This window comes from Phaseolus vulgaris, chromosome 10 (genome assembly GCF_051622355.1).
Source record: "Phaseolus vulgaris cultivar YP4 chromosome 10, ASM5162235v1, whole genome shotgun sequence".
In the NCBI taxonomy this organism is placed as follows: Eukaryota; Viridiplantae; Streptophyta; class Magnoliopsida; order Fabales; family Fabaceae; genus Phaseolus; species Phaseolus vulgaris.
In genome coordinates this window covers 44341659-44365638 of record NC_143507.1, presented here as the reverse complement: position 1 = coordinate 44365638, position 23980 = coordinate 44341659, and the positions used below count along the sequence as shown (strand labels likewise).

Below are 23980 nucleotides of genomic sequence, written 5' to 3'. Positions count from 1 at the left end.
GATGAGGGGTATTGCCAATTTGCCAACTCCCACCACCATGTGTTCATAATTTCAGCAAAAAGGAAAGAAAATCGTTTGGTTCTTTATTCAAATAATGCCATTTTCCACCTTGGTGGGTTGGTTGAGGAATGTGTGCTTTGCTTTTGCCTAACAAAAACAATTGTTTAATACCCACCTTGATCATGTCAAACTTGTTTCTTTTAAATAATTTTTTATTCTTGTACTATATAAAGGTGAAACTGAATTTTGTCAACAAATTTTAGATTTCATGGGTGTTTTTTTAAATATATTTTTCGTTCATGTAGTATAAAGTGAAATTGAATGTTGTCCTATACAAATTTTAGATCTCATGAGTGTTCTTTTAAATATATTTTTCGTTATTTATTATAAAACGAAACTGATTTTTGTCTTTAGTACAAATCTTACACCATATCGGTACTTGTAGTAAGAAAATTATTAAAATGAATCATTTTCAGTTTTTTTTTTATCATGGTAACAAATGAATTTAACGTGGACAGTATTATAATATTATAATTATACCTCAATAATAAATTAATCTGAAATAATTTAAGATCTTAGTCCATATTAAAATAAAAAAGAGTGTCAGACTCGTTCTAATAGTTTCATTATTATATGTATTCATAAGATTTAAAATTTAGACTATGAATAAAAATTAATTTAGCGTAAAAATATATAATCGTAAAATATATTTAACCCTTTTAAAAGTTATTGTGTTGTGTTTGATAAGATATTGTGTAATTTTCTTTAGATTGAAAATAATGATGTTATGTCTGATAGATTCATAGAATTACATTAAGCTTTTAGCTATAAATAAAAAGAAGAAGAAGGAAGGCACAATCAGTGTTTTGTGTGAGAAATAAAAGCACTTTTTGGAAAACTAGTAGTTCAGTGATCCTGATAGCTTATGGAGTTATTATTCTTAATTCTTAATAGTATTATGGCATCTCCAGATGAAATGCTTGTTTTTATATAATTAAAATTTGTCATAATATTTTTTAAATAAGCTATATATAATAGCAGATAAATATATTTAGATATATCAATTATATTTTAAATATATGATGAATAAAATAAATTGTGATGTAGGATTTTAATTATTAATGATTTTTAAAAAAAATTGAAATTTAGTGATAAAGGAAAAAAAATAAAGATTGGAAGTAAATATAGTAAAAATATTAATACGCACGATGAATATATGTCTAATATATAAAATGTAAGACAAGGAAATACAGACCTATATAATATATAATTGTAAATTATATAAATTGATAATAATATATAATTGTAAATTATATAAATTGACAATAAAGATTTATATCCACACACATTTTTTTTAACAAAAAGATGTTTTTCATAATTGTAATTCAAAAGAATTTGTTTCTTATTTCTATAGTCATAATAAAAATTAATACAATAAATTTAAATTTTTAAAAAATTAATGTATTTTTTTTTAAAATTGTATTAGAACAATGATAAAAATATCAAAAATTTAATAAATATGTTTTGACTTAACAATACTGTGTCCTACAGATATTATAGGAATGTCGTGTATCTAACACAGTGATCGAGCCTCAAATTTCTAAATGTAATAATTTGAGATAGTTACAATTTTTTCATGATGATTATGAAATACGCATTTGAATGAAATAAAACAGCATTACAAATTACATTCGATTAAAAAGTAATACTAAATCCCTGTTCTTCTGGAAGCTCTCCCAATGTTTAGTGGTGAAAAATAAAATGAAGGAAAAGAAAAAAAACTTGAAATTAAAAAGTAAAACAAAAAAAAAGCTTAATTTTTTTCTTATTTTTCTTGGATCAAACAAAGAAAAAAATTGTTATCTACAATATTTTTTTCTCTGTACACTGTTTGTTCTGTCGCAAAACTCGCACATTATTGTTACAAGCAAATGCAAATGAAATCCTTGCCAAATTTGGAGTCTTCTTCTACTTCTTCGCTAGCACATGATATCAGAAACAGACACCAGAACTGTAGAATCTGCCACATGTCCAAAAAGGTTGTTCTTTCTCTTTCTTTTTTGTATTAATCTTAACTTGTATATGCTTCATCGTGCATATGCGTATACGTATACACATGTGTGTGCGAAATCTATGGTGTGTTTCTTCTTTTGACCAGGACTGCTTCTCCTACTGACACGTGCCATTGTCCTCAACTGCCATAATCACACTTCACTCTTTTTTTCTTGTTCATTTGCATCCATCTCTCTGCATTTCTAACGCCATTCCAAATTCTTCATCTCGCACCAACGAGGTACCCACCTTTCAATTTTCTCTCGCACTTCTCATTTGTTATTTTTCCTGTGTTGGGTACCTTGCATTTTAGGAAAGTTTAGTTTTTTCTGTGATTGGGGTGGCCAGTGAGAGAAGCGAGCCTTCTTCATTTTTTGTGATTTTTTTCAAATAAATAAAACCCCTTTTGAACAAAACATAACTGATAACGGTGAGATTTGGGTTCCCCCTCACCGTTTTAGGGGAATGACGTGCATGGAAAAATAATGGTAGAAGTGACATCATGTGATTGAAAATGAAGTTCTGGGGGTGTCAGATCTGAGAATTTTTTGCAATCCTATTGTTGAGATTGGTGCGGTGTTGTGCTTGATGTTGTTGCTAATGCCTTGTGCTGCAATGCAACTGATGTTGTTGTTGTGATGATGCAATAGTGTAGTACTCTCTGGCGAATTTTGGAGAAGTTATCTATCGTTTTGCCATGCGAGGAAGGCAACGGGTAGCATCCAAGGATCACATACTTGGCCAGGATAAAGATGAAAATTTAGGTACCTTGGTTTTCTTTTGATCTTCTTCATGTATATGCTTTTCTTTTTAGAGATTATGCATTGATAGTGTATTTTACACTGTCAACCAATCGCATATCACTGTCCATGATACTTTTGAAAGTTATGTTAATGATGATTTGTGGTTGGTTGATGGTGTAAAACTATTTTAGATTGGAAGTGTTTATCTATTAAGCTCTTCTTTTTATTACTAATACAGTTAAACTAAGGTCTTGCTCGATTACTATTTTCTAAAATTTGTCTGTCTTCTATTGAACATATTTGAAAGTGTTTGGTTATTCTTTTGTTTTCTAGAAGTTTTTCTCCGAAGAGCTTAAACATACTAATTTAAGAAGAAAAAAAGAGAATATAAGAGAAAATCTCTCAACTTATACATTTGGGATGGCAAGTTGATCGCTGAGTTGTGCGGAATTGCTTTAGGAAACAATTTCTAAAACAAGAAAGTTAGTAGGAAATCAATCATGCACTAAGTAGTTGCATTTTATAATTTAAAACATTAGATTTCTTGAGTTTGTATTTGAGTGATTTCACGACCATGGTTCAAGTGCAGTTGGATTCAGATCCCTTGACAAGTTTTGGATTCAAACTTTGTGGATGAAGAAAATTTGCTTTGGAGGAGAAACCCCACAATAGGTTGTATTTCATCAAAACTAGTAGATACTTTACACCATTGTCGTGATAATCCAAAAGAGATATAAAATATACTACAAATTGGATATATCAGCAGAGACTGAACTCAACATTCAGGCAAAAATAGAAATGACTACAAATCAATTCAGCCATAGTATCCTCATTACATATTACATAATCATATATGTTTTTCTGTGCTTTTCTTGAATCTCACAGATGAATATACATACATTTTTCTGAAAGCGCAGTGAGGGTATATATATTTGATGAGTATTGATTCATGTAGCGTATTGGGTACACATTTTAGCAACCCATTTCATGTACGAGCTTGTGAAATTTGGTTTGACACCGAGAGAAAAAATATGCATGAATAATTAAGAACAAAAAAGTCAACTAACAGTGAGCTTATGTGTAATTCAAATTCTTATTTTTTTTCTATAGGGAGAGAGAATGCCAAAGAAGTGTTCAATGCTTTTTTGGTAATTTTTTATATCCCAATTGGAGAATTTGGTTTGTTTGTAACAATATCTCCAATGCCAAAATCTTAACAGAAGTCTTAAATTTAAGCACCAGGCCTTGTAAGATATACCCATTGGAGTTGGTTGATGTGCCATGATGGGGTTCTTAGAATTAAGAACCAGGTCTCGAGTAAGACACTAAGTCTAAAATATATAAACTAGGTCCGTATTAAATTAATATTTAATTAAAAAATTAATTAGTATTTTAAGTTGTCAAAAAGTGAAGTGCAAAAAAAAGTGGATTGCTTATAATATCCCATCATTGGAGCAAATGTTGTAAAACAGTAGTGTGGGTTGCTTAGGAGTGATGTGGGACACATTTAAAGTGAAATAAATTCCTTTGCAAGTTGCTTATTACAACTTCCATTGAAGAAGCTATAATGGTATCACTGACAGAAGAATTTTGTTCATCATAGCTTCAGTGCGTATACAGAATGCCAAACCATGTTGGTGGCGCTCTTTTCGGCATGTACTTGTGGCTTCTCTTTCTTCCTTCTTGTATGGATACCATATTGGGTATGTTCTTTTACACCAAAGCTTGATTCACATTCATTTTTTTGTATGTAGGCAATATCTGATTTTCTTATTGCTATTGCCAATGCAGAGTAGTGAATGAAACATTAGAAAGCATTTCTGTAGATCTTGGATTTAGTGGGAATACAATGGCAGAAGGTAGTTCATCTTAATTTGATGACAAACGTCAATGTCTTTACCATGTTTGACATCTAAATATTTATCTACTTTCTTTTATTTTTATTTTGATGAAGGTCTTGTAGTAAGTGTATGTTTAGGAGGTGCTTTTATTGGATCTCTGTTCAGTGGATGGATTGCAGATGGTGTTGGGCGTAGAAGAAGTTTCCAGTTGTGTGCTTTACCTATGATAATTGGGGCTGGGATGAGGTATCAGCTGCTTAAGTTAAATTAATTTCCCTTTCATTACTTGTGTCACCCTGCCTTCTTGTGCAATAAAATTTGCATTTTATTGGTACAACTGATGTACAGAAGCTATATTGTTCATTATGATATATATATAACTACCGTTTCTTAGTCAAAATTCTATCTGGTTTCATATTTTTGAGTTTGGACTTCATTGTTCCTCCCTTTGTGGGAACTGGGCAATGTTAACCAATTTGAAAAGCCTTGTTTCTTCAGTGAAAAAAATGTCTAATCAATTTTCTTTTATGATCACTCACTGATAACTTTCTTGAATCCTGACATTTATCTATTCTTTAGGAAGGTTGGAAAAGAGGGGTAAAATCTGTTAAGGGAAATGATAAAAAACTGGGAGTGGGAGAGGGGACTTAGCCCATCAATCAGTAGGAATCAGGGCCTTATTGGTTAGGGCAAGGAGAATGCATTGGAGACCCTTGAAATTCTGTAGTATTTCTATCTTTATTTTTCTGTTTTCAGTATGGAGAAGGATTTTTCCCATTGAAGATTTATAGTCAGTAGTTTCTTATTTTAAAATGGGATCCTGTCACAAGGATTCAAAAGGTTTCTATTTTCTGTCTTAAGTTTGAATATCTTTTTTCAACTTATTGTTGATATACAACTATTAATATTATCTCCGAATGAATTTGGAAAAGTGGGGAATTTGAGAAATTACTTTACAACTTTAATAAACAAAGAAAACCCTTCCTGAAGCTTTGTTTTTTTTAATATATTTTTATTGTTAATGTTACCTCGCTAATTGTTTTCAAATTAATGCCATCCCATTCCACGATGTTTTCTACAAAAAACAGAAGATAAACCACGAGGGGGAAAGGGAGAATGAGAAAGAAGGAAAGAAAAAGGGTCCTCACATATACAATAAAACAGCAGATAAAGTTATGAACTTACTATTCACAACTTTTGCAGTGCAACAGCAAAAACTCTGTGGGGCATGCTTCTGGGAAGGTTATTTGTTGGTACTGGAATGGGACTTGGCCCACCTGTTGCAGCTCTTTATGTGGCTGAGGTATATTAGATGATATTAGCAATTTTGTTTCTCTACAGTTTGAGATCATTATATTTTTCAGTAGAGGTTTTTTCTTCTTAACTTGCCACTTGCACTTATAGGTCTCACCTCCAGCTGTTCGAGGTGCTTTTGGAGCCTTAACCCAAATTGCAACATGTCTTGGCCTCATGGGCTCTTTCTTTATTGGAATCCCAGCAAAGGAAATAGTTGGTTGGTATGGAAAGCTAAAGAGGCTTGGTGAAATTTGTGAACATATATTTATTATAGCCTTATAGGGCAATTCAATTTCAATTACTTTTTTGCTCATATTTTTTGAAAGGTTGTATTTTATGCGGAAATTATGTGCTCAGGTGGCGAATTTGTTTCTGGGTATCTATCGTTCCTGCTGCAATGCTTGCCCTTTTTATGGAGATCTGTGCAGAGAGTCCTCATTGGCTTTTCAAGGTTACATAATTGCCATGTGTTTAAAACTATCAAGAACTTTCAATTACTAAGACTAATTGTCATGACATAATTTAATGTATTTACTTTCAACTATTTTGGATCATTTTTGGGAGGTTGATTGCCTGATTGTAATTTTTTTTTTATCCCAACCATGGCCTATGGATATTTAATTTTTAATTTGATCTTTGATGATATATAAAGTTTAATGTTTCACTTGTATACTTAAGAGGTAGAGAGGTAATAAAAAGTTAGAAACTATCATGTCTTATAGTTTCTAATTTATATTTCTTTTACTTTTTTGTTTAACTTGATTCTGAAGAGGGCTTTTGAAGGGCTCTTTATTTGATACCCCTTCACACAACAATGTTTTGCTGATAGGGTGCTATTGAAATACTACTCTATTGGTGGTGCCTGCCTTCTGTTTGACTCTGTAGTTTCTTTTTCTTTAAGACTAAAAAAAGGAGATTCTGAGTTTCCTTCTCCCAATGATTAATTCCCTTTTAAAAATAAATAGATATACCCTTCCTCATGTTTATTTTTTAACTTGTTATTGACTTTCTGTATTTTTTGTTTCACAAGAAGAATTCCAAGGGTCTCCTCCTCCCTTGTGTCTATTTTTCGTATTTGTTTCCTTTTTTTATCGATTAAGGTTCTTTTTTCTACGCAAACACTCATACTTCTTTTATTTTGTTCAGATAGGAAGAACCACTGAAGCTGAAGCTGAATTTGAGAAGCTCTTGGGAGGAGTACATGTGAAACCTGCAATGACTGAACTGTCAAAGTCTGACAGAGGTGATGCATCTGATACAGTAACACTTTCAGATTTAATCTGTGGCCGCCATTTCAGAGGTACATAACTACACATCTTAATTTTTTATTCTAATGAAACAGTAGGTGTATCTTTTAGAGGGTTGCTTAATCATATCATAATTTATAAAATCATTTGTTTTGCAATAGTATATGGTTGTTATGTGTCTTTTTTATAGTTGCTAAATTACTCAATGCATTTTGCAGTGATGTTCATTGGATCTACGCTTTTTGCGTTGCAGCAGCTATCTGGCATAAATGCTGTTTTTTATTTCTCCTCAACTGTCTTTGAAAGTTTTGGTGTACCATCTGATATTGCAAACACATGTGTAGGAGTCTGCAATTTACTGGGTATTGTATGGCTTATCTCCTTTATTTTTTTATTTGTTGATTTGCAATTGCTGTTTATTCCTCTAAACCTTCTCGTGTAATACCTCTTCAGGGTCTGTTATTGCAATGATTCTGATGGATAAACTAGGAAGGAAAATGCTTCTCCTGGGTAGCTTTCTGGGCATGGTAGGAAGGAAAAATGAAAGTTGTTCCTTTGTTGAATGAATCTCTTTTAAACTTGAATATTACATGAACAAAATTTCGTAGGACACATGCTTTTAGAAAATTCAAACTAAATTGTAGTCATCTACTATTCAGTAATTACTTTAATTATTAATTTATTGGATTCCACATGAATTAACTTCCACCAGAATTAGGAAGGCACCATAATCATTCAGCTTCCAAACAACATTTTTGGACACCAAATTGCTAAGTTTCAAACCCCCCTCCTTTGGCATGCAACGTAACTCCCATTTGCCTAGGTCTGTAAAAATGGACAGAGAATGTAAATTGGAATGGTGGCCAATGAAACCTGAAATGGGAAATGGGAAATGGGAAAGCTTTCCTGATAGTTTTGTGGGATTTAGGTAGGGTGTACTTGGTAGCCAATTATTGGGAAGAAAAATGTTCAAATAATGAAATTATCTTTCTTGTATTGGAATAGTGTCCAAATATATGCAAGAGGATAGTTTCTCTATCATGATTTCGGACCGAAATGTAGCACCATGAAGTTAGGAATTAGGATTGAGTCTATATTTACATAGCTAATAAAAGAAAGACAAAAATACTAGCTTAGTTGGAATAATCAGGAAAAATACACTCATAAAATTTGTATAGCAACCATCCAGATTAAGACTTGATTGTTTAAGCAGAATCTCCTGTAGTTTTCGTTGAAAATTGAAAATCCAACCAATTTTTTTGTGCTCAATACATAGCCAATTGCTTTCAATTCATAAGTCACTTGCTTGTTTTCCCTTTTTAGCAAGCTCATCAAGAGTATGACTTCATTTTTGCACTCTCCTCTCTTGAGTTTTCCTACAATAATTAGCGAAGAAATCTAAGCTATTCTATGATGCAGTTTAAAAGTTGGATTTCTTTCCAATTACTATTGTTTCTACTAATTTCTATAAGCTACGTGATGAGAATTATATAACCTGATTTTTACCTATTTTCTTGTTTAGGCCTTCACAATGGGTCTACAAGCCATTGCTGGAAGTTCTTTTGCTTCAGGATTTGGAGCAATGTATCTATCTGTCGGTGGCATGTTACTGTGAGTGGTCAGAAATTCAACTTGCATTTGTTGGGGGGTGCACACCCCTTGCTATTCAGCCAATGTTTTTCTGAAATTCATAACCCGTGTCTTTAGTTTGTCACTATCAGATGCACAAGTAAATTACAATCTCATTTTATCCACAGAATCACAGGTCACTGAATCTAATGCAACTTTTTGAATATTAACTATACTTTGAAAAGTTTGCATGGTTTATTTCGAAATTAACTTGTGCATTGATTGTTAGACACCTTATGAATCGGTACATTCCTTTGTTTGACTGTAAAACTACTGAACAAGTTATGAATCTCTATGAATTTGAGAGTTCTTGTTTCAAGATATATGTTGCTAATTGTAAAATGGACAACACAGGTTTGTGCTTTCATTTGCTTTTGGCGCTGGTCCAGTTCCTTGTCTTGTCATGTCTGAAATGCTACCCGGCAATATTAGAGCAAAGGCAATGGCCATTTGCCTGGCTGTACATTGGGTAATTGTCTTCTCAAGTTTTCTTATATTTCATCTTAACTTTCATTTAACTTGTTTTGAACTTTTGGTGTACTTATGAACTTGAAATCTTTAGCTGTGTTTAGTGGCAGTAAATATTGTATGATGTTTACATTTTAAAACTAAATTCTGTATAAATATTGGAGGATCTCTGGTGGTGCACTTGTATTAAGTAAGGTTGTTTTAGGTCTGAATTTGACCTGAAGGTAAGAGATAATTAGTATCCGGAACATATTGCACCACAAGAAAATCATTATATAACAACCAAATATTGAGACAAAAAGTAATTAGTCACTATATTGACTAAATTAGATACTATTTTAGAAACTAAAAAAATATTGGTATCCAACCAGAGTGATTTCTATTACTAATAAGAATTTATAAAATGGTTCTAAATTGGTATCTAAATTAGTTATCAATGTTTTAGCTACTAATATTTTAGATTCATAATTAGTCTTTAGTAGAAAATAATTTAGAATATAATGTAGTTAGTAGCTAATGGTTAGATATCAATTTAGAAATTACTTTAAATACCAATAGTTTTTTAGTTTATAGAATGGTCTCTAATCGAGTTAACATAGTAACTAATTGTTCTGGTCTCTAAAATTAGTTTCTATTTAATGATTTTCTTGTAGTGTTGTATACTAATTAGAAATACTTCGATATTTCCTCTAGTTAAGTTCAGGAGCAGGTTCTACATCAAATACAACATACATGTCTAAGTTTTGGCCTTTTAGATTATATCAGTGTCATTTGGTTTGGCTCCTCCAAGTTACCATGTTCTCTAAGATTGTAAACATTTGTTTTAACAGGCCATAAACTTCTGCGTGGGTCTATTTTTTTTGCGCTTGCTGGAGCTAATTGGTGCTCAAGTTCTGTATAGTATTTTTGGTTCATTTTGTTTGATAGCAGTGGTGTTTGTGAAGAAATATATTCTGGAAACAAAAGGGAAGTCACTTCAGGAAATTGAAATTGCACTTCTTGCACAAGAAGCAAGCTAAACAAACTAAAGTGGTATCATGGACAAGGTATAGCCATATTTTTATTTGTTGAGTTAGTTCTATAAGCTAAAATTAGCTTACATAAAAAGTTCAAAATGAGATTTTATAATGTTATGAGAAAATTTCTCAGAACAAATTTATTTATAATTTAAAATTTTAACTTGGACAAAGAGGTCTAAGTCTGTGCTACACTTCACAAAATAGTTGCTTAATTCAGTATGTAATTCAAATCATTCAAATTGTTTTTTGGGTAGTCTTAATCTACTTATGATTCTTCATCTCACTGATTTGCAGGAAAATTTGTGGTTTGGTTGCATGGGGTCAAGTTTTTGAGCCTTTGATCATCTCATGCTATGTTTGAGTCTTTGTTCTGGTGCTCACTGAAAGGCATATGTAAATTTTAGAGTTATTTTTTTCAGACAAATGGTGAACACATTACAGTTGATACTTCTGGGGCGATGTAATTGCTAATTACATAATTGATATCACAGTTTTACTTTCATATGAACATGATATGATAAAAGTAAATCAAACTGATGGATTTTTATTACAGTAAGAAGCTGGTTGTTCTTATTCAGAAAATCCATGACCTGTTGAATGGTACTACTACGCTTTTGTTAAGAAGGGTGTGTCTCACTCAGCATGTTAATTTCATTTCTTGGAATTCTACTACCTTAAGATTCACGTCTTTTAAATGGTGTCTTCGTGTCAGACACATGTATTCGACACTACGACACTTGTAAGACATGTATAGGTATGAAGTGTCTAATTAAAAAAAATATTTGTTGAATTTTTGATAATTTTAGTACGATTTTAAACAATTTTAAAAAAAGGAAATACATTAATTTTCTAAAAAATTTTAAATTTTATTGTATAAATTTTATTATGATTATAAAATAATGAACAAATCATTTTGAACTACTCACGAGAAACATTTTTCTGTTAATAAAAACTAAAACATACTTGTGTACATAAATTTTTATTGTCAATTTATATTGTCAATTTATATAATTCATAATTATATAATATATAGGTCTCGGTTCCCGTTTTCTACATTTTAGAGATTATACATATTTCTGTGCATGTATTCGTATCGTATTAATATCCATGCTAGGATATCGTATTAGTGTCCGTGCTAGGTTAGGTTGGTACAACTTAATTGACTGATGAATATGTTTGAATGATTGTAAAGCCCTGAATTTGATTTGTTTTCATGAATAAAAAAATGTCATAGCTGATGTTTTCTAACTGCTAATCCATTCTTATGGAAAAAAGATTCAGCTTTGAGAGCTTTTAAATTTATTGAGGTTGTGTTAAATTAGTTTGAAAGATATATGAGAAGGCAATCGTCATTATATATGGGGAATTCACTTTTGAATGACACTATTTTTTTTTTTAAAACGAACAAATAAATAAAATGTATTTTAGAAATATCTTAACCCTTATACAAAATAACAACCTAACACCTCCTCTAACCTCCTTACACAAACAAAAATATCTGAAACTCTTTTTTCTAATCTCATTGCACAAATAAAAGTATCTCAAACATTGTCTTTCGTACAAACACATACACGTGTAAAGATAAACCATTAAAATTAAACTATTAAAACTCCTCTACTCATGAAATAGACCTCCTAGTTTTGAATGACCCTATATGTGAGACTACTCCAACACCAAGCACTTAATACAAGCATGTGGCACCATATAAACCATGTTTGTTTATAGGTTGAGCCAAAAAAAAGGAAGGGGAAAGTGAGGGAATAGAGCTTGTTCAATCCTTGTCACACAATAGCTTCCACCCAAACATGTTAGGTGACATCAAATAGCATTGATTCCTAGGCTATGGTATTGTCACTTTCATTTGCTTTCCAATATGCAATTACTATTTCAAAGCTTTCTCAGATAACACCTCAATGCAACTTGTTGCTTGGACTTATATGAATTTATGAGTAATACTAATCATTTATGAGTTTAATAGGTTGGTCTTTTAATTTATTGCTTTGTCTTCAGTTTGCTCCCTATTTTTAAAGATTCATTTTATTCTTAAAAATCTTTTAAGTTTTTTAAAAAGGTTTATTTTGGTGTTTTCGTTACAAAGTTAATGAATAATATTATATAGTTTGATATGAATATTACACTAAAAGAAAATCATAAAATAAAAATCAATTTCTAGAGACCAAAATAATTAGTTGCAATAGTAATTAAATTAGAGACATTTTAGAAACTAAAAAAAATGGTTTCTAAATTAGTTTCTATTATTGTTAAATGATTTTTAAATTGGTATCTAATTAGCAACCAAAGTTTTATAGACCAAATTTAGAAACTAAATGATTGGTAGTTAAAACCTTGATTGCTAATTAGATACCAATTTTTTTTATAAACTAATTTAGAAACAAGTTTTTTTTAGTTTCTAAAATGGTCTTTAATTTAGTTACTATTGCAACTAATAGCAACTAATTTAGTTATGATTAGAATTAATATTATCATATCAATATGAAATTTCACCCGATTTTCCAGTGAAATGATGATGCAAAATAATGAAAATAACTTTAAATAAAAGAATAGTGTGGATAAAAAAAATACTTCCAGATCCACCTTTCATAATACATTTATGGATTTAGATTTGCAGAACATATTTTTGAATTCTATAATTTTTTTTTGGATGTATTTTCAAATTTTGTAATGGATTTTCTTTTCTGAAATGTATTTTTTACATTTCAGAATGAGATCTTGATTTTCGAATTATAATTTTCTTTTAATTTCAAATTTTTAAATCTAAAGAATAACTTTGGAAAATTTAAAAGATAATGGTGCATATTCAAATTGTTATGATGGAGAAAGAATTTGTCTTAATGTTATTGATTAAGATGATTACATTGAAGATACAAACTTCAAAGCTACTGGTTTTTCAACAATATTGCCAACATGGAAATCTACTCAGCAACACACATGAATATAATAATAATAATAATAATAATAATAATAATAATAATAATAATAATAATAATAATAATAATAATAATATAAAATTATAGTAATGTTTTTCATTAGTTTTATGACGAAAATAATTAAAACGAACTATTTAAAAAAATTTAACTTTTTTATACTAATGAAATACGGTGAAATAAAAAAGAGAGTGAAAAGATAAAGTAAATAGAAAAACAGATATTGTTTGATGTCAATACAATAAAAAAAAATCGTGGTTAATAAAAAAAGAGGCAAAGAAAGAATATAAAATAGAAAAAGAAAGAGAGAGTGATTTTTTTATTTATTTTTCTATTTCTTATGACTAATCAATATAAGACTTATTCTATTTCTTCCTTACATCTATTCCTTTTTTTTGTCTTTTCTTCTATTTTCTAATAAAATACTATAATATCTATTATAAAATTTAACTAATTTATCTCCCTCACATATTATAAAATGATTTATTATAATTTTATTAGAAAAGTTAAATAATATTATAAACACACGTTGACTCACTCAATCAATCTTATTTAACATTATTATTTTAAAATGTTTCTTATTAAAATTTAGGCGTATAATTGAAAATAATTTATAAAATGTATTTCTTTAGTTTATAAAACTAAGAATATTAAATAAAATAAACTTACAAACACTCTTAATTAGTATGAAGTTCAAGCATTTTTATTTTAATTTTCACTATGTGAATAATTCGGTATTTTTATTTATATCTGAGGCTTGAAGTAGCATTATTCTTAATTTATATAAATAATTTATTAATATGGTATCGATTCTTTGATAACCCAAAACGCACCGCATAATCTAATCTAAGCTTTGAATCCAAAGCCAAGAAGAACCACGATCGCACACTCTCCCTTACTTTTTCATCAATTTTTTTCAGTGAGTTTCTACGTAAAACCCATTTTGCATTTATCTATATTCAATAAATCCATGTATTAAACTCCATGTAAAATTTACTTTTTCCTTTTAGTTTTGGAGGGAATGTTTTCTCTGCTGAAATTTGTGCATTGCAACTGTTCGACAAAATGAATGAACGAAAGCTTTTCGCGTTGTTTATGCTTTAGATTATAGGGATTAGTTTCTGGTGTTTTTTAACTTTCATGATCATTGGGTGTTAGAGTTAAGGCATCGTGATTTTTTATTTTTTCTTTGCTTTATTTTGTTATGTTCCTGTCCTGGTTTTGCCTTGCAGCTGTTTGGTAAAATGTGTGGCTGAAACAGAAGTTTCATTACTTTCTCTTCCACTCAGCGTATGAAGTCCCTTTTTTTTGGATGTTTTATTTGGTAGGTTAAAATGGCGAGTGAGGATGATGCAGTGAAGAAGGCAATGATAGTAGATGCTCGGGCAAGAAACATTAGTCACAATGTGAGGTGCACGGAGTGTGGGAGTCAATCCATTGAGGATTCTCAAGCAGACATTGCCATTTTGCTCAGGAAGGTGCTTATCTGCTCTGCACTTTTACTTTCTGATATGGGTATTTACTTATTAATTATTTCCGTACTGCTTACAGAAACATTATTCTGTCAGTTTATTTATTTTGTCTTTCATTCAACTACTTGTTTGAACTTCAAATGGCTTGTAAAATTGAAATAATTAGGATAAGGGACTGAGATGAATTGGTGCATAAGGGTGGAGTCTAAAATAAGATTGTTGTTTTTTGTGTGCGACTTAAAAATTAACATCGAACACCCAAATTCTTCTTTGATGTAACTTCTAGTATGAGTTATCAAATATCAATGTATCATTTGGATATATTACTTGTTTTCCCTCGTGGTAACGGTTTAACTTTTATTAAGTAATGCAGTATTCTTTCTTGTTTACTTGTATAGTTTATCTTCTTTCATGCTTACTTTGGCTTTCTGTCAACTAAATGGCTGTCAATTTTCATTCCTGCAACCCCACATGAGGAAAAAGAAAAAGAAAACTCCCCCTTTTTAGTTTAATTGGATACACGGTTTATAAAGCTTCATTGGCTAAAGCCTTTTGTTTTTGTACCCTTCATTGGACTTGAATTTTTGTCTTGATGAAGCTACGAAAAATTAAACAGAATATGCCAGGGTTGTGATGGAATTCTGGGTGTGTGAAATAACTGATTTTCCTATCTGTAGAACATATATTTTAGGATTTTGAAGTTTCTTGCTTAGTTTTATGTTTGCTTTTGATCCATTTCTGCTAAGAATTTCTTTAAAATGAAAAAAACAGCCATGTCTGCTAGCAGTTTTTGAAAGTGAGCCTTGTCACTATCAAGCAAACTCTAAGCACTTGTACTGTTTCTCAGTTAATTCGTGATGAAATTCGGGCTGGCAAGAGTGACAAGGAAATCTTCAAAAAGCTTGAGGACGATTTTGGAGAGACTGTACTCTATACGCCCAAGTTTGATATGCAGACAGCAGCTTTGTGGTTATCACCTGTAAAAAAAATTCTCTGGAGGACTGAAAGGACTGGAATTTGCTTTTTACGTTTTATGTAGTTTAAATTTTTGCTGATTCCAAAAATATGTTCTTTCAAATAGGTCCTAGTTGCTGCTGTAGCTGCAGGAGGATGGGCTTACAAGAAGCATAAACAAAAGACTAATGTCCATATCATGGCTCTGGACCTTGTTAGAGGTGTTTCACTGACCCCAAAAGAGAAGGAAACAATGCTTGATATTCTTACACCACCTCCTTCCCAGGGAGCCAGAACACCCTTCTGGTGGAGGAGATGATAAGGTCAATGATCATGTTGACCATCTACTATTATGACTTTAACCTTGTGGGCAATGGACTACGGAGGTGGTCAACTTGAACAGAACCTTTGATGTGGTACATGTTTGTGACTATAAGTAAGTTTCACTTTGATGTTAATCCACAAATTTTCAAGCCTGGTATTGCAGTACCTTTGTAGATAGAACCTAGTTTAAATCAATGAACAAACATATTTGCAATGTGTGTCTAGATTAACATCTGTTTTAAAGATGGATAGAATTTATTTTATGTCGATGAACACAATGGAAATGGGTGCCGAAAATAATTTCAATCATAGATTTTTATTGGAACGAGTACAAGGTGGGCAAAACTGACTCTGAAATTAAAACAAACATGCCCCTATTTTATTTGTCAATGGCCAAGCTTGGTATTTTAACCAATGTCAATTGAGGATCGAAAGCTAAACAAGGCAAAACTTTTGGGTACCAAAACAAAATAAAGTTAAAAGAAGCAAAAGCTAACTTACAAGAAAAAAAATGTATTAACCCTTTGTCATTCTCACATAGAAAAGTCAAGGAAACAAATTGTATGAAATGAAATGTGAGATTTGAATTCATTATCCCATTTTTTACCCTTAAATTTAAGGCAGTTGTTCTTATTAAACTAGTTCCATCAAAGTTATTGATCGTGATATGTGTGAATAGCAATCAAGAAATAGCCCCTGCAACATGCCCACTAACACAAGATTATCCAAAACAGTTCATTGTATTCTCCACGCTAAGACTTCTAACTACTCTTTTATGACGTGGTGGATATGCATTCATATTTGGGGAACCTATTGTTTTGGGGTCAGACATTTTAGACCCTTCGAGTAGCGAGAAGTTAGAATGGCAAACTGACACAAGGTTTTAAAAAGTGGGTTCTGTTCTGCTCTTCCTTCTTTCTTCTGCATTTTTTTATTGCAGAATTGCTTGAAAGATACACGAACACATGACGCGAACCTTCTTGTCATTAACTTCCACAGATGATCAAATCGCTTCGCCCATTAACACCTAACATTTTTTAAAGTGCTTGACACAACCCATTATCTAATGTTACTTTTATTTTTCACCTCAATAAAGAAACAAACCAAAAAGCACTAAAATAGTATACCAACTAGTCCAACTCTCGAAAAATCTAATTGAAAAAAAAAAAAAATCAAATCTTGCGGGTCAAACCAAACACATGTTTATGTCAGTGTGACCCACTATTATTCAATTCATTATCTAAAATTAAAACCTGGTGGGCTCGTTTCCGATTATACGCATCCGTTTGAAGTACTACGTATATGTATTGTTTTATGCTACTCCTTGTGTATATTTTAGTTATTTTTTTAATCAAAGAAATCCACTTTTTGTTTGTGTACTATGATAATCCCAACCCCACCAGAGAAGAAAAAGAAAACTTTTGTTTCTGTACTAAGCTAATTCCTACCACAAAGAAGCCCATCAACGAAAAGGGCACCAGAAGTACAAGATATGGTCACGAGTTTTCAATCATGTTCACGTTAATATCATGGTAACAAAGGGTCTCAAGAACTAAGAAACAATAACCAGAAAGCCCCCCAAAAGAGAGGAAGCCCAGAAAAGATAAATAAGAAACTGTGTTGGAATTGGATTTGGAATTGAATAAGGCATATCACAGTCTCCGAAATTGCCACATTTGACTCAGAAGAAGACAAATTGTGGAGGTAAAAGAGTGAACGTGCGGAAAAGAATTTGTAGCACGCCGTTTGAATTCCACCTAACTCCACCGCTCGATTAGCTGTTACCAATATCAACCAGCCACCTAAATGAGTCGCTCATTGAAAGCTTTCAACAAACACCTCTCTCTCCTTCCGCTACCTCTACACCTACGCAATTTTTCTACCCATCCCTTCATAACTTCCTCTTCTTTCCCTCTTTTCCCACATCACGTTTCCTTCCCCAGGTTCTCTTTCTCTAAGCTTCATCCACTTTCGTGTGAGTCTCTCTCTCTCTCTGATTGGTTCTTCACACTGAAATTAACTTTCTTACTGTTTTGAATGTGAGTCTTTTGCTTTTGGGGATTCTTTCTTCTGGGGTCACTGTTTTTGTTTTTTTCTTTCAACTGGGTTATTAGACCCATGAAAAAAATTATATCTTGAGGCTGAATTTGATGAAATATATTGTTGGGGTATGCACTATTGCATGCAGAAGTAAAGGGTGTGTTTCCTTTTCCCTCTTCTAACTCTCCCTTTTTTTAATTTTTTTTTTTCATCTGAATGTAATGTATTCTTAAATACTACTTTTGATGGTTCTACTTTGTTTATATTCTAGCTATTAGTTAACATCATGCTTGGGTTTTTTTTTAAAGAAAAAGGTATTTAAGGATAGAGATTATTATGAAGCATCTTTTTTGTGGCAAGTAGCGTTTTGGCTTTTGTATCTCCTAATTGTGGATCATGTTGTAGCGTTGCCTAGTACACCATGAAAACCTGGTTATTGCTTTATGGAAGCTTGGGTTTAACATTTCGGTGTCCAGGAAGATCAAGAGCTTTAAACACGAAAAATGAAGTTATCTTGAATTGTTATGAATTATGACCTTATGATAGTGATATTGCTGTGCTGGGAAGTTTAGAAGGACCATCTTGGTTCTGATTATCTAGTCACTTGAGAAAAAAACCAGACAGATATTATGGTTGTTCAGTTTACATCACGTGGGATTTGTTTAATATCTAATAAATTCATTTGTAAAGGTTATTTGACTCTTGCTTCCTTTTATATAGCATCTGCACCTGCTACATTAATGGAGGTGGTAAAAGCAATTGCTAAGCAAGAACCTACAGCTCATGAAAATGTTGCTATCAGGGCTGATCAGAAGAGTTATAGTTACAAGGAACTCATCTCATCAGCACAGAAGATATCTAATCTCTTGTGTGCCAGTGATGCACAAACAGTGAGTCACACCTTACTATTCTCTTACTATTGTTTTGTCAGAACAAAGCCTTCACATAGTAAAAGCTTGAAAGCAGGGGACACTATGTTCTCATTAAGAAAACTCAGTTTTTTATTCTATTCGGATCGCTTGCTAAATATTGAAGATTAACAAAATTCATAGTCTGTTGCTTGGCATTCGTGTGTAGTACTACATTTGTGAATATGTTCAAAATATTGACTAAATTCTAATTGGTATCGAAACCCAGGGAAGTCTTGGTGGAGCTCGAATAGGAATTGTAGCCAAACCCTCTGCTGAATTTGTTGCTGGAATAATTGGGATTTGGCTCAGTGGAGGTGTTGCTGTTCCCCTTGCAACCAGCTATCCAGAAGTAGAGCTCTTGTATGTGATTGATGATTCGGTATGCGTTGGAGTCTCTTTTCTTTTGTAATTAAACTATCTGATTATTCTACATCACCTCGTGCTTCATTTCTGCTTTGTGGATTAAATCTTAATAGAAATTTGATATAATATGGCTGTAGGATATATCTGCAATACTGAGTACTGAAGAGCATAGTGAATTAATGCAAACCGTAGCCAATAAAAGCTCTTCTCAGTTTTTTCATCTTCCATCTGTTGTCAACACGTCTTCAGAGAAAAGCAGAGATGAACGCCAACAGAATGGGAAAATTCATGCAGACAGGATTTTGTTGGATAATATTATCGGAGGATCAGGTAAGAAAATTGGTTTCAGCTTTTATATATGGATATGGTAGAGTCTTTCACTAGCAATCTGTTGACAGTTCTTTATTTGTTTTTCATATCCTTTGGCATAGGTGAAGAAGATCCAGCACTGATTTTGTACACCAGTGGGACTACCGGTAAACCTAAGGGAGTTGTTCATACACACAGAAGCATAATTTCCCAGGTATGCTCTATGTTTATCTCTAGTTACATTTATTACTTTGAATTAAAAGTTTCATGATCCACTAAAATAAAATACTCTCCTGAACATGGGCTTTGTGATTGAGCAAATTGGTGTGATATTATCAACTCATGCATGAACTACTGTTTATGATTTGGCTTTAATCAGAATGCAATATAATCCCTGTCGACTTGAGCTTGTCAGTCCAACTCATCTTGTTATTAATTTTGTAAATATTTTTTTAATTCTTTCTTTGATATTAGGTCCAAACTTTGGCAAAAGCATGGGAATACACGGCTGCTGACAAGTTTCTGCATTGTCTACCACTACATCATATCCTTGAAAGTTTCTTTCAATACATTGTTCAATAATTTTCAAATTATTCAAAACATATTATCATCTTTAGTATGTTTGCAAAATATGATTTGCGATATCTTTATTACGTCAATCCTTAACGTATATGATATACATGTTCATGGGTTTTTCAATGGTTTAATGGCCCCTCTCTATACAGGTTCCTCGGTAATATACTCTCTTCACTTATGCTTCCAAAGAATAGACAACTAGAAAATAAGATCTTAACGAATCTTTAAGTGGCCTCAAAATAGATAGTATCCATTTTAAACAAATTTATGCGGCTAAGAATGTACTTGTGTTGTTGAAGGTTGAGTTTTTGCCAAAATTTAGTGTGAGGGGAGTTTGGCAGAGATGGCGTGAATCATATCCAACTGATGGTTCTAAGGCCGACGATGCTATAACTGTGTTCACTGGAGTAAGTATAATTCTTATTAACATTGTTCATATATATGATATATCATATGGTTCATTCTCATGGTACCTTGGTTTGTGGATATAACTTAAGCTTGGCTGAAAAAATGGTTTTTACAGATATAGCCATACAAAAAGAGTATTTATAAATTGCAGGCCATTTGATGGTGTTCTTTGTTTTGTCCTGGGTGATCTGATTATACTCAAATCCTTTTTTAAATGAAGGTTCCAACTATCTATGCCCGATTGATACAAGGTTATAATGCAATGGATCCTGAGCTTCAACATGTTTCAGCGTCTGCTGCAAATAACTTGCGTCTTATGGTAAGAAAAAGAGGCCCAGTAGTTTGTGTTGAACAATTTTTGTATCTTGAAAGAAGATAAACAGGAAGTTCTTTTGAATTTTGAAAATAATGGATTGTTCTTCAATTTTTAATATGTAACTCACTGGTGTTGAAATTTAGCATGCACGGATATTGACTACTGATTCAATCTTAGAAATCTGATATAATGTCATGTTAATATTCAGATGTGTGGGTCCTCTGCACTTCCACTACCTGTTATGCAAGAATGGGAAGCCATCACTGGGCATCGCTTATTGGAACGATATGGCATGACTGAAGTAAGTAAACTTTAGTTTAAGTCCTTCAACTTTGTATTGAATCATGTATGTATTTCACTAGTTTTCTTAATAAAAGTACTGTGATTTTTTTAGACGAATCTTATTGTATTATGTTAATGTTTCTAGTTTGTTATGGCATTGTCAAATCCATTGAAAGGTGAGCGCAAGCCAGGAACCGTGGGCAAACCATTTCCCGGTATACAGGTTAGTTGATCTTGAAGTTGTTCTCTGCTACTTGCCATAGAAATTTGGCTGTTTTATCTCTCATTCCACTACTGCATAATCTTTTTACATGATCAGATATCCTAAACAACACTGTAGAGATTTTAGTAACCAATGGTCTATGCTCAAGTTTCAAATCGGGTTAAGGAAACTAAATTCATTGTTCTAAACACTCAATAAAGTGATATATGACTGAAACTTGAAGGACAGGTTCAAAGTTTACTTTGACATAATGAGATTTTTACTAAAAAACTTGAGGCGTTTTCTCAAGTGTTATCGACACTCAATGAGAAAAAAATATTGTATGGAATTTTAAGGCTGACATTTCTGTCTGCTTGACAGGTAAAGATTATTGCAGATGAAGAGAATGAGAATGACTATAATAATGGAATGGGTGAGCTTTGCGTTAAAAGCCCTTCATTGTTTAAAGAATATTGGAAACTTCCTGAGGTACTTTCAAGTTATTCTATTCAGGGATTCAGAAGTACTTATTACCTGTTCTTTTTACTTTTTATGCTCCTCCAAATTGTTATTGAGGTACAATGCATTGCATGATGATTTTATGTAAATCATGATACAATACCCTCTTTCAGTTCCTGAAAGTCCAAGATTCCTAATAAAGAGAATGTTAAAAAGGATATCATATCTACTTCTGAGAATTTTTCCTATATCCATGCAGGTAACGAAGGAATCATTTACTGATGATGGATTCTTTAAGACTGGAGATGCAGTTACTACAGATGAAGATGGATATTACATCATTTTAGGACGTAAGGAAATTTATATTTCTCTATGTTTGCTCATAAAAGTGAACTTTTAGTGCACCCTGTAGCATGATTCTCATGCCTTAATTAATAAAAACATATCCCATTTGAAATTTTCTAGATTTTTCCTTGAGGCAGTGATTTCACTTTTCCAAAACAAGTCTCACAACAAAAAGTAAGAGAAAAAATGCTTAAATTTTTTTACCTGTTTTTGACAGAAACATTTATCCCTAATAGCTGATAGCCAGAAAATTTGGTTTTTCCTGATATTTTTTATTTGGGCATGGATGAGAACTCAACTATTTCATCTTGATTGACTACGAGTAAACATTGAGATAACAACAAACAACTGAACATCGGAGATAAAGTTTGTGATGGAAATAAAACTAAAAATAACGTTGTGTACATTCTCTACTTGTTTAACAGGTACTAATGCTGATATAATCAAAGCTGGTGGCTATAAGCTCTCTGCATTAGAAATTGAATCAGTTATCATAGAGGCAAGTTGCTACCATTTTCTCATTATGGGTTGCTAGGTGTTATCAACCCCATGTATTTGCTGCATTTTTTTTTTCTCCATGGAAGAGTTGAATATAATGCATGATATATGAATATTCACACACTAAACATTTTTTGCAGCATCCAGCTGTCTCAGAATGTGTCATTTTAGGATTACCAGACAAAGACTATGGAGAGATTGTAGGTGCACTCATTGTGCCACATGCTGATGTTAAAGCAAAGCGAGATCAAGAATCAAAGCCTGTTCTAACCCTAGAAGAATTATCCACCTGGGCCAAAGAAAAAATTGCACCTTATAAGGTATCTCAACATGACCATTTTTGTTTTTTGAGTGTGTGTATAAGATATATAATGTGAAAGAGAGATCCGAAGAGAAAATCTTAAACTATGTATCTATGATTCAGCTTAATCGAGATGTCAAGTTGCATAATAATGTCTAACATGGAAGTTTTTAAAAAAAAAACTATGTATCTATGATGACAAATTAATATCTTTCTGGGCTCATGTGATGACAAATTATTCTCAAAATTCAATGCACTTCATTTATTTCTTGGCTATCTCACTCTAACCAAACAATTAAAATACACCATTTCTGTTTGCTGCTAATTTCTTGTCTTTGTAATAAGGCATAATTATTCTCTTTTGATAATTTGTTTGCATATTTTTGTTAGATTCCAACTAAACTAATTCTGTGGGAGAAACTCCCTCGCAATGCCATGGGGAAGGTAGTTTACTTTTGCTTCGATCTTGTCCTTATCAACATCATTTCTTTTTTCACCTTGACATATCTTCTAGAATGGAAAAGTAGTTAATTGTTTCTCCTGTGAAATTTCAGGTAAATAAAAAGGAGCTGAAGAAACTGGTGGTTTCAGAACAATGAACACCATTTGAGTATTATTCACTGGTCAAAGTTTAATGTTCTGAAACCAGCTTTTCAAGACGGTGGAAATCTCAGATAAAATTGCACCAATTATTTAGTGAAATAGAAACCTTTATCCTCTCATTTGTTAAGCTCATTAACTTTTAGCATATTGTAAGGAGTAGAGAAAAGAAAAATAAATTATCATTAAGTTTAGCAAATTAGCTTTATGAAGGTGATTGATTGAATGTATTTGATAAAGAAACATTTATTATAGTAACAATGAAAAAAAATGTTTAGCTATTCACTTCTTTTAGTACTCTCTTTATCTGTCTTTTAGTATCTAAATTTATTTTTTTAGTAAAATGAAATGAGTCATTGAGAGGGTCCTATTTCATCAAA

General features: G+C 31.9%; 3 protein-coding genes across 8 annotated transcripts; all 3 read left to right on the top strand.

The window, feature by feature from the left end:
• Nucleotides 1-1889: 1889 nt before the first annotated feature.
• Nucleotides 1890-10877, top strand: LOC137818899 (putative plastidic glucose transporter 3). Of its 5 annotated transcripts, none has more exons than XM_068622546.2 (16): nucleotides 1890-2039; nucleotides 2159-2293; nucleotides 2703-2816; nucleotides 4399-4498; nucleotides 4587-4654; nucleotides 4750-4882; nucleotides 5840-5939; nucleotides 6041-6153; nucleotides 6290-6383; nucleotides 7079-7232; nucleotides 7398-7541; nucleotides 7633-7706; nucleotides 8702-8790; nucleotides 9163-9277; nucleotides 10107-10322; nucleotides 10590-10877. In XM_068622546.2, exons 3-15 carry the CDS (start codon nucleotides 2750-2752, stop codon nucleotides 10293-10295), a joined length of 1440 nt encoding a protein of 479 aa, XP_068478647.1. In that variant the 5' UTR covers nucleotides 1890-2039; nucleotides 2159-2293; nucleotides 2703-2749; the 3' UTR covers nucleotides 10296-10322; nucleotides 10590-10877. The 5 variants fall into 5 exon arrangements, with proteins under 5 accessions (XP_068478647.1, XP_090152647.1, XP_068478649.1 ...); XM_068622548.2 differs by having other exon boundaries at nucleotides 1908-2039; nucleotides 2708-2816; XM_090296521.1 differs by having other exon boundaries at nucleotides 1890-2293; nucleotides 6041-6149.
• Nucleotides 10878-14030: 3153 nt separating this feature from the next.
• CCMH (cytochrome c biogenesis protein family) lies at nucleotides 14031-16204 on the top strand. The gene is made up of 4 exons (XM_068614418.2): nucleotides 14031-14159; nucleotides 14569-14718; nucleotides 15560-15691; nucleotides 15794-16204. The coding sequence occupies exons 2-4, from the start codon at nucleotides 14575-14577 to the stop codon at nucleotides 15983-15985; spliced, it is 468 nt and encodes a 155-aa protein (XP_068470519.1). The 5' UTR covers nucleotides 14031-14159; nucleotides 14569-14574; the 3' UTR covers nucleotides 15986-16204.
• Nucleotides 16205-17195: 991 nt separating this feature from the next.
• Nucleotides 17196-23885, top strand: AAE13 (AMP-dependent synthetase and ligase family protein). Of its 2 annotated transcripts, none has more exons than XM_090296832.1 (17): nucleotides 17196-17965; nucleotides 18751-18920; nucleotides 19168-19320; nucleotides 19442-19634; nucleotides 19736-19827; nucleotides 20088-20159; nucleotides 20296-20346; nucleotides 20489-20596; nucleotides 20818-20916; nucleotides 21122-21214; nucleotides 21341-21418; nucleotides 21779-21886; nucleotides 22116-22206; nucleotides 22627-22700; nucleotides 22840-23019; nucleotides 23391-23444; nucleotides 23555-23885. In XM_090296832.1, exons 1-17 carry the CDS (start codon nucleotides 17797-17799, stop codon nucleotides 23597-23599), a joined length of 1830 nt encoding a protein of 609 aa, XP_090152958.1. In that variant the 5' UTR covers nucleotides 17196-17796; the 3' UTR covers nucleotides 23600-23885. The 2 variants fall into 2 exon arrangements, with proteins under 2 accessions (XP_090152958.1, XP_090152959.1); XM_090296833.1 differs by lacking the exon at nucleotides 17196-17965 and adding an exon at nucleotides 17966-18187.
• The last annotated feature ends 95 nt before the right edge of the window (nucleotides 23886-23980 follow it).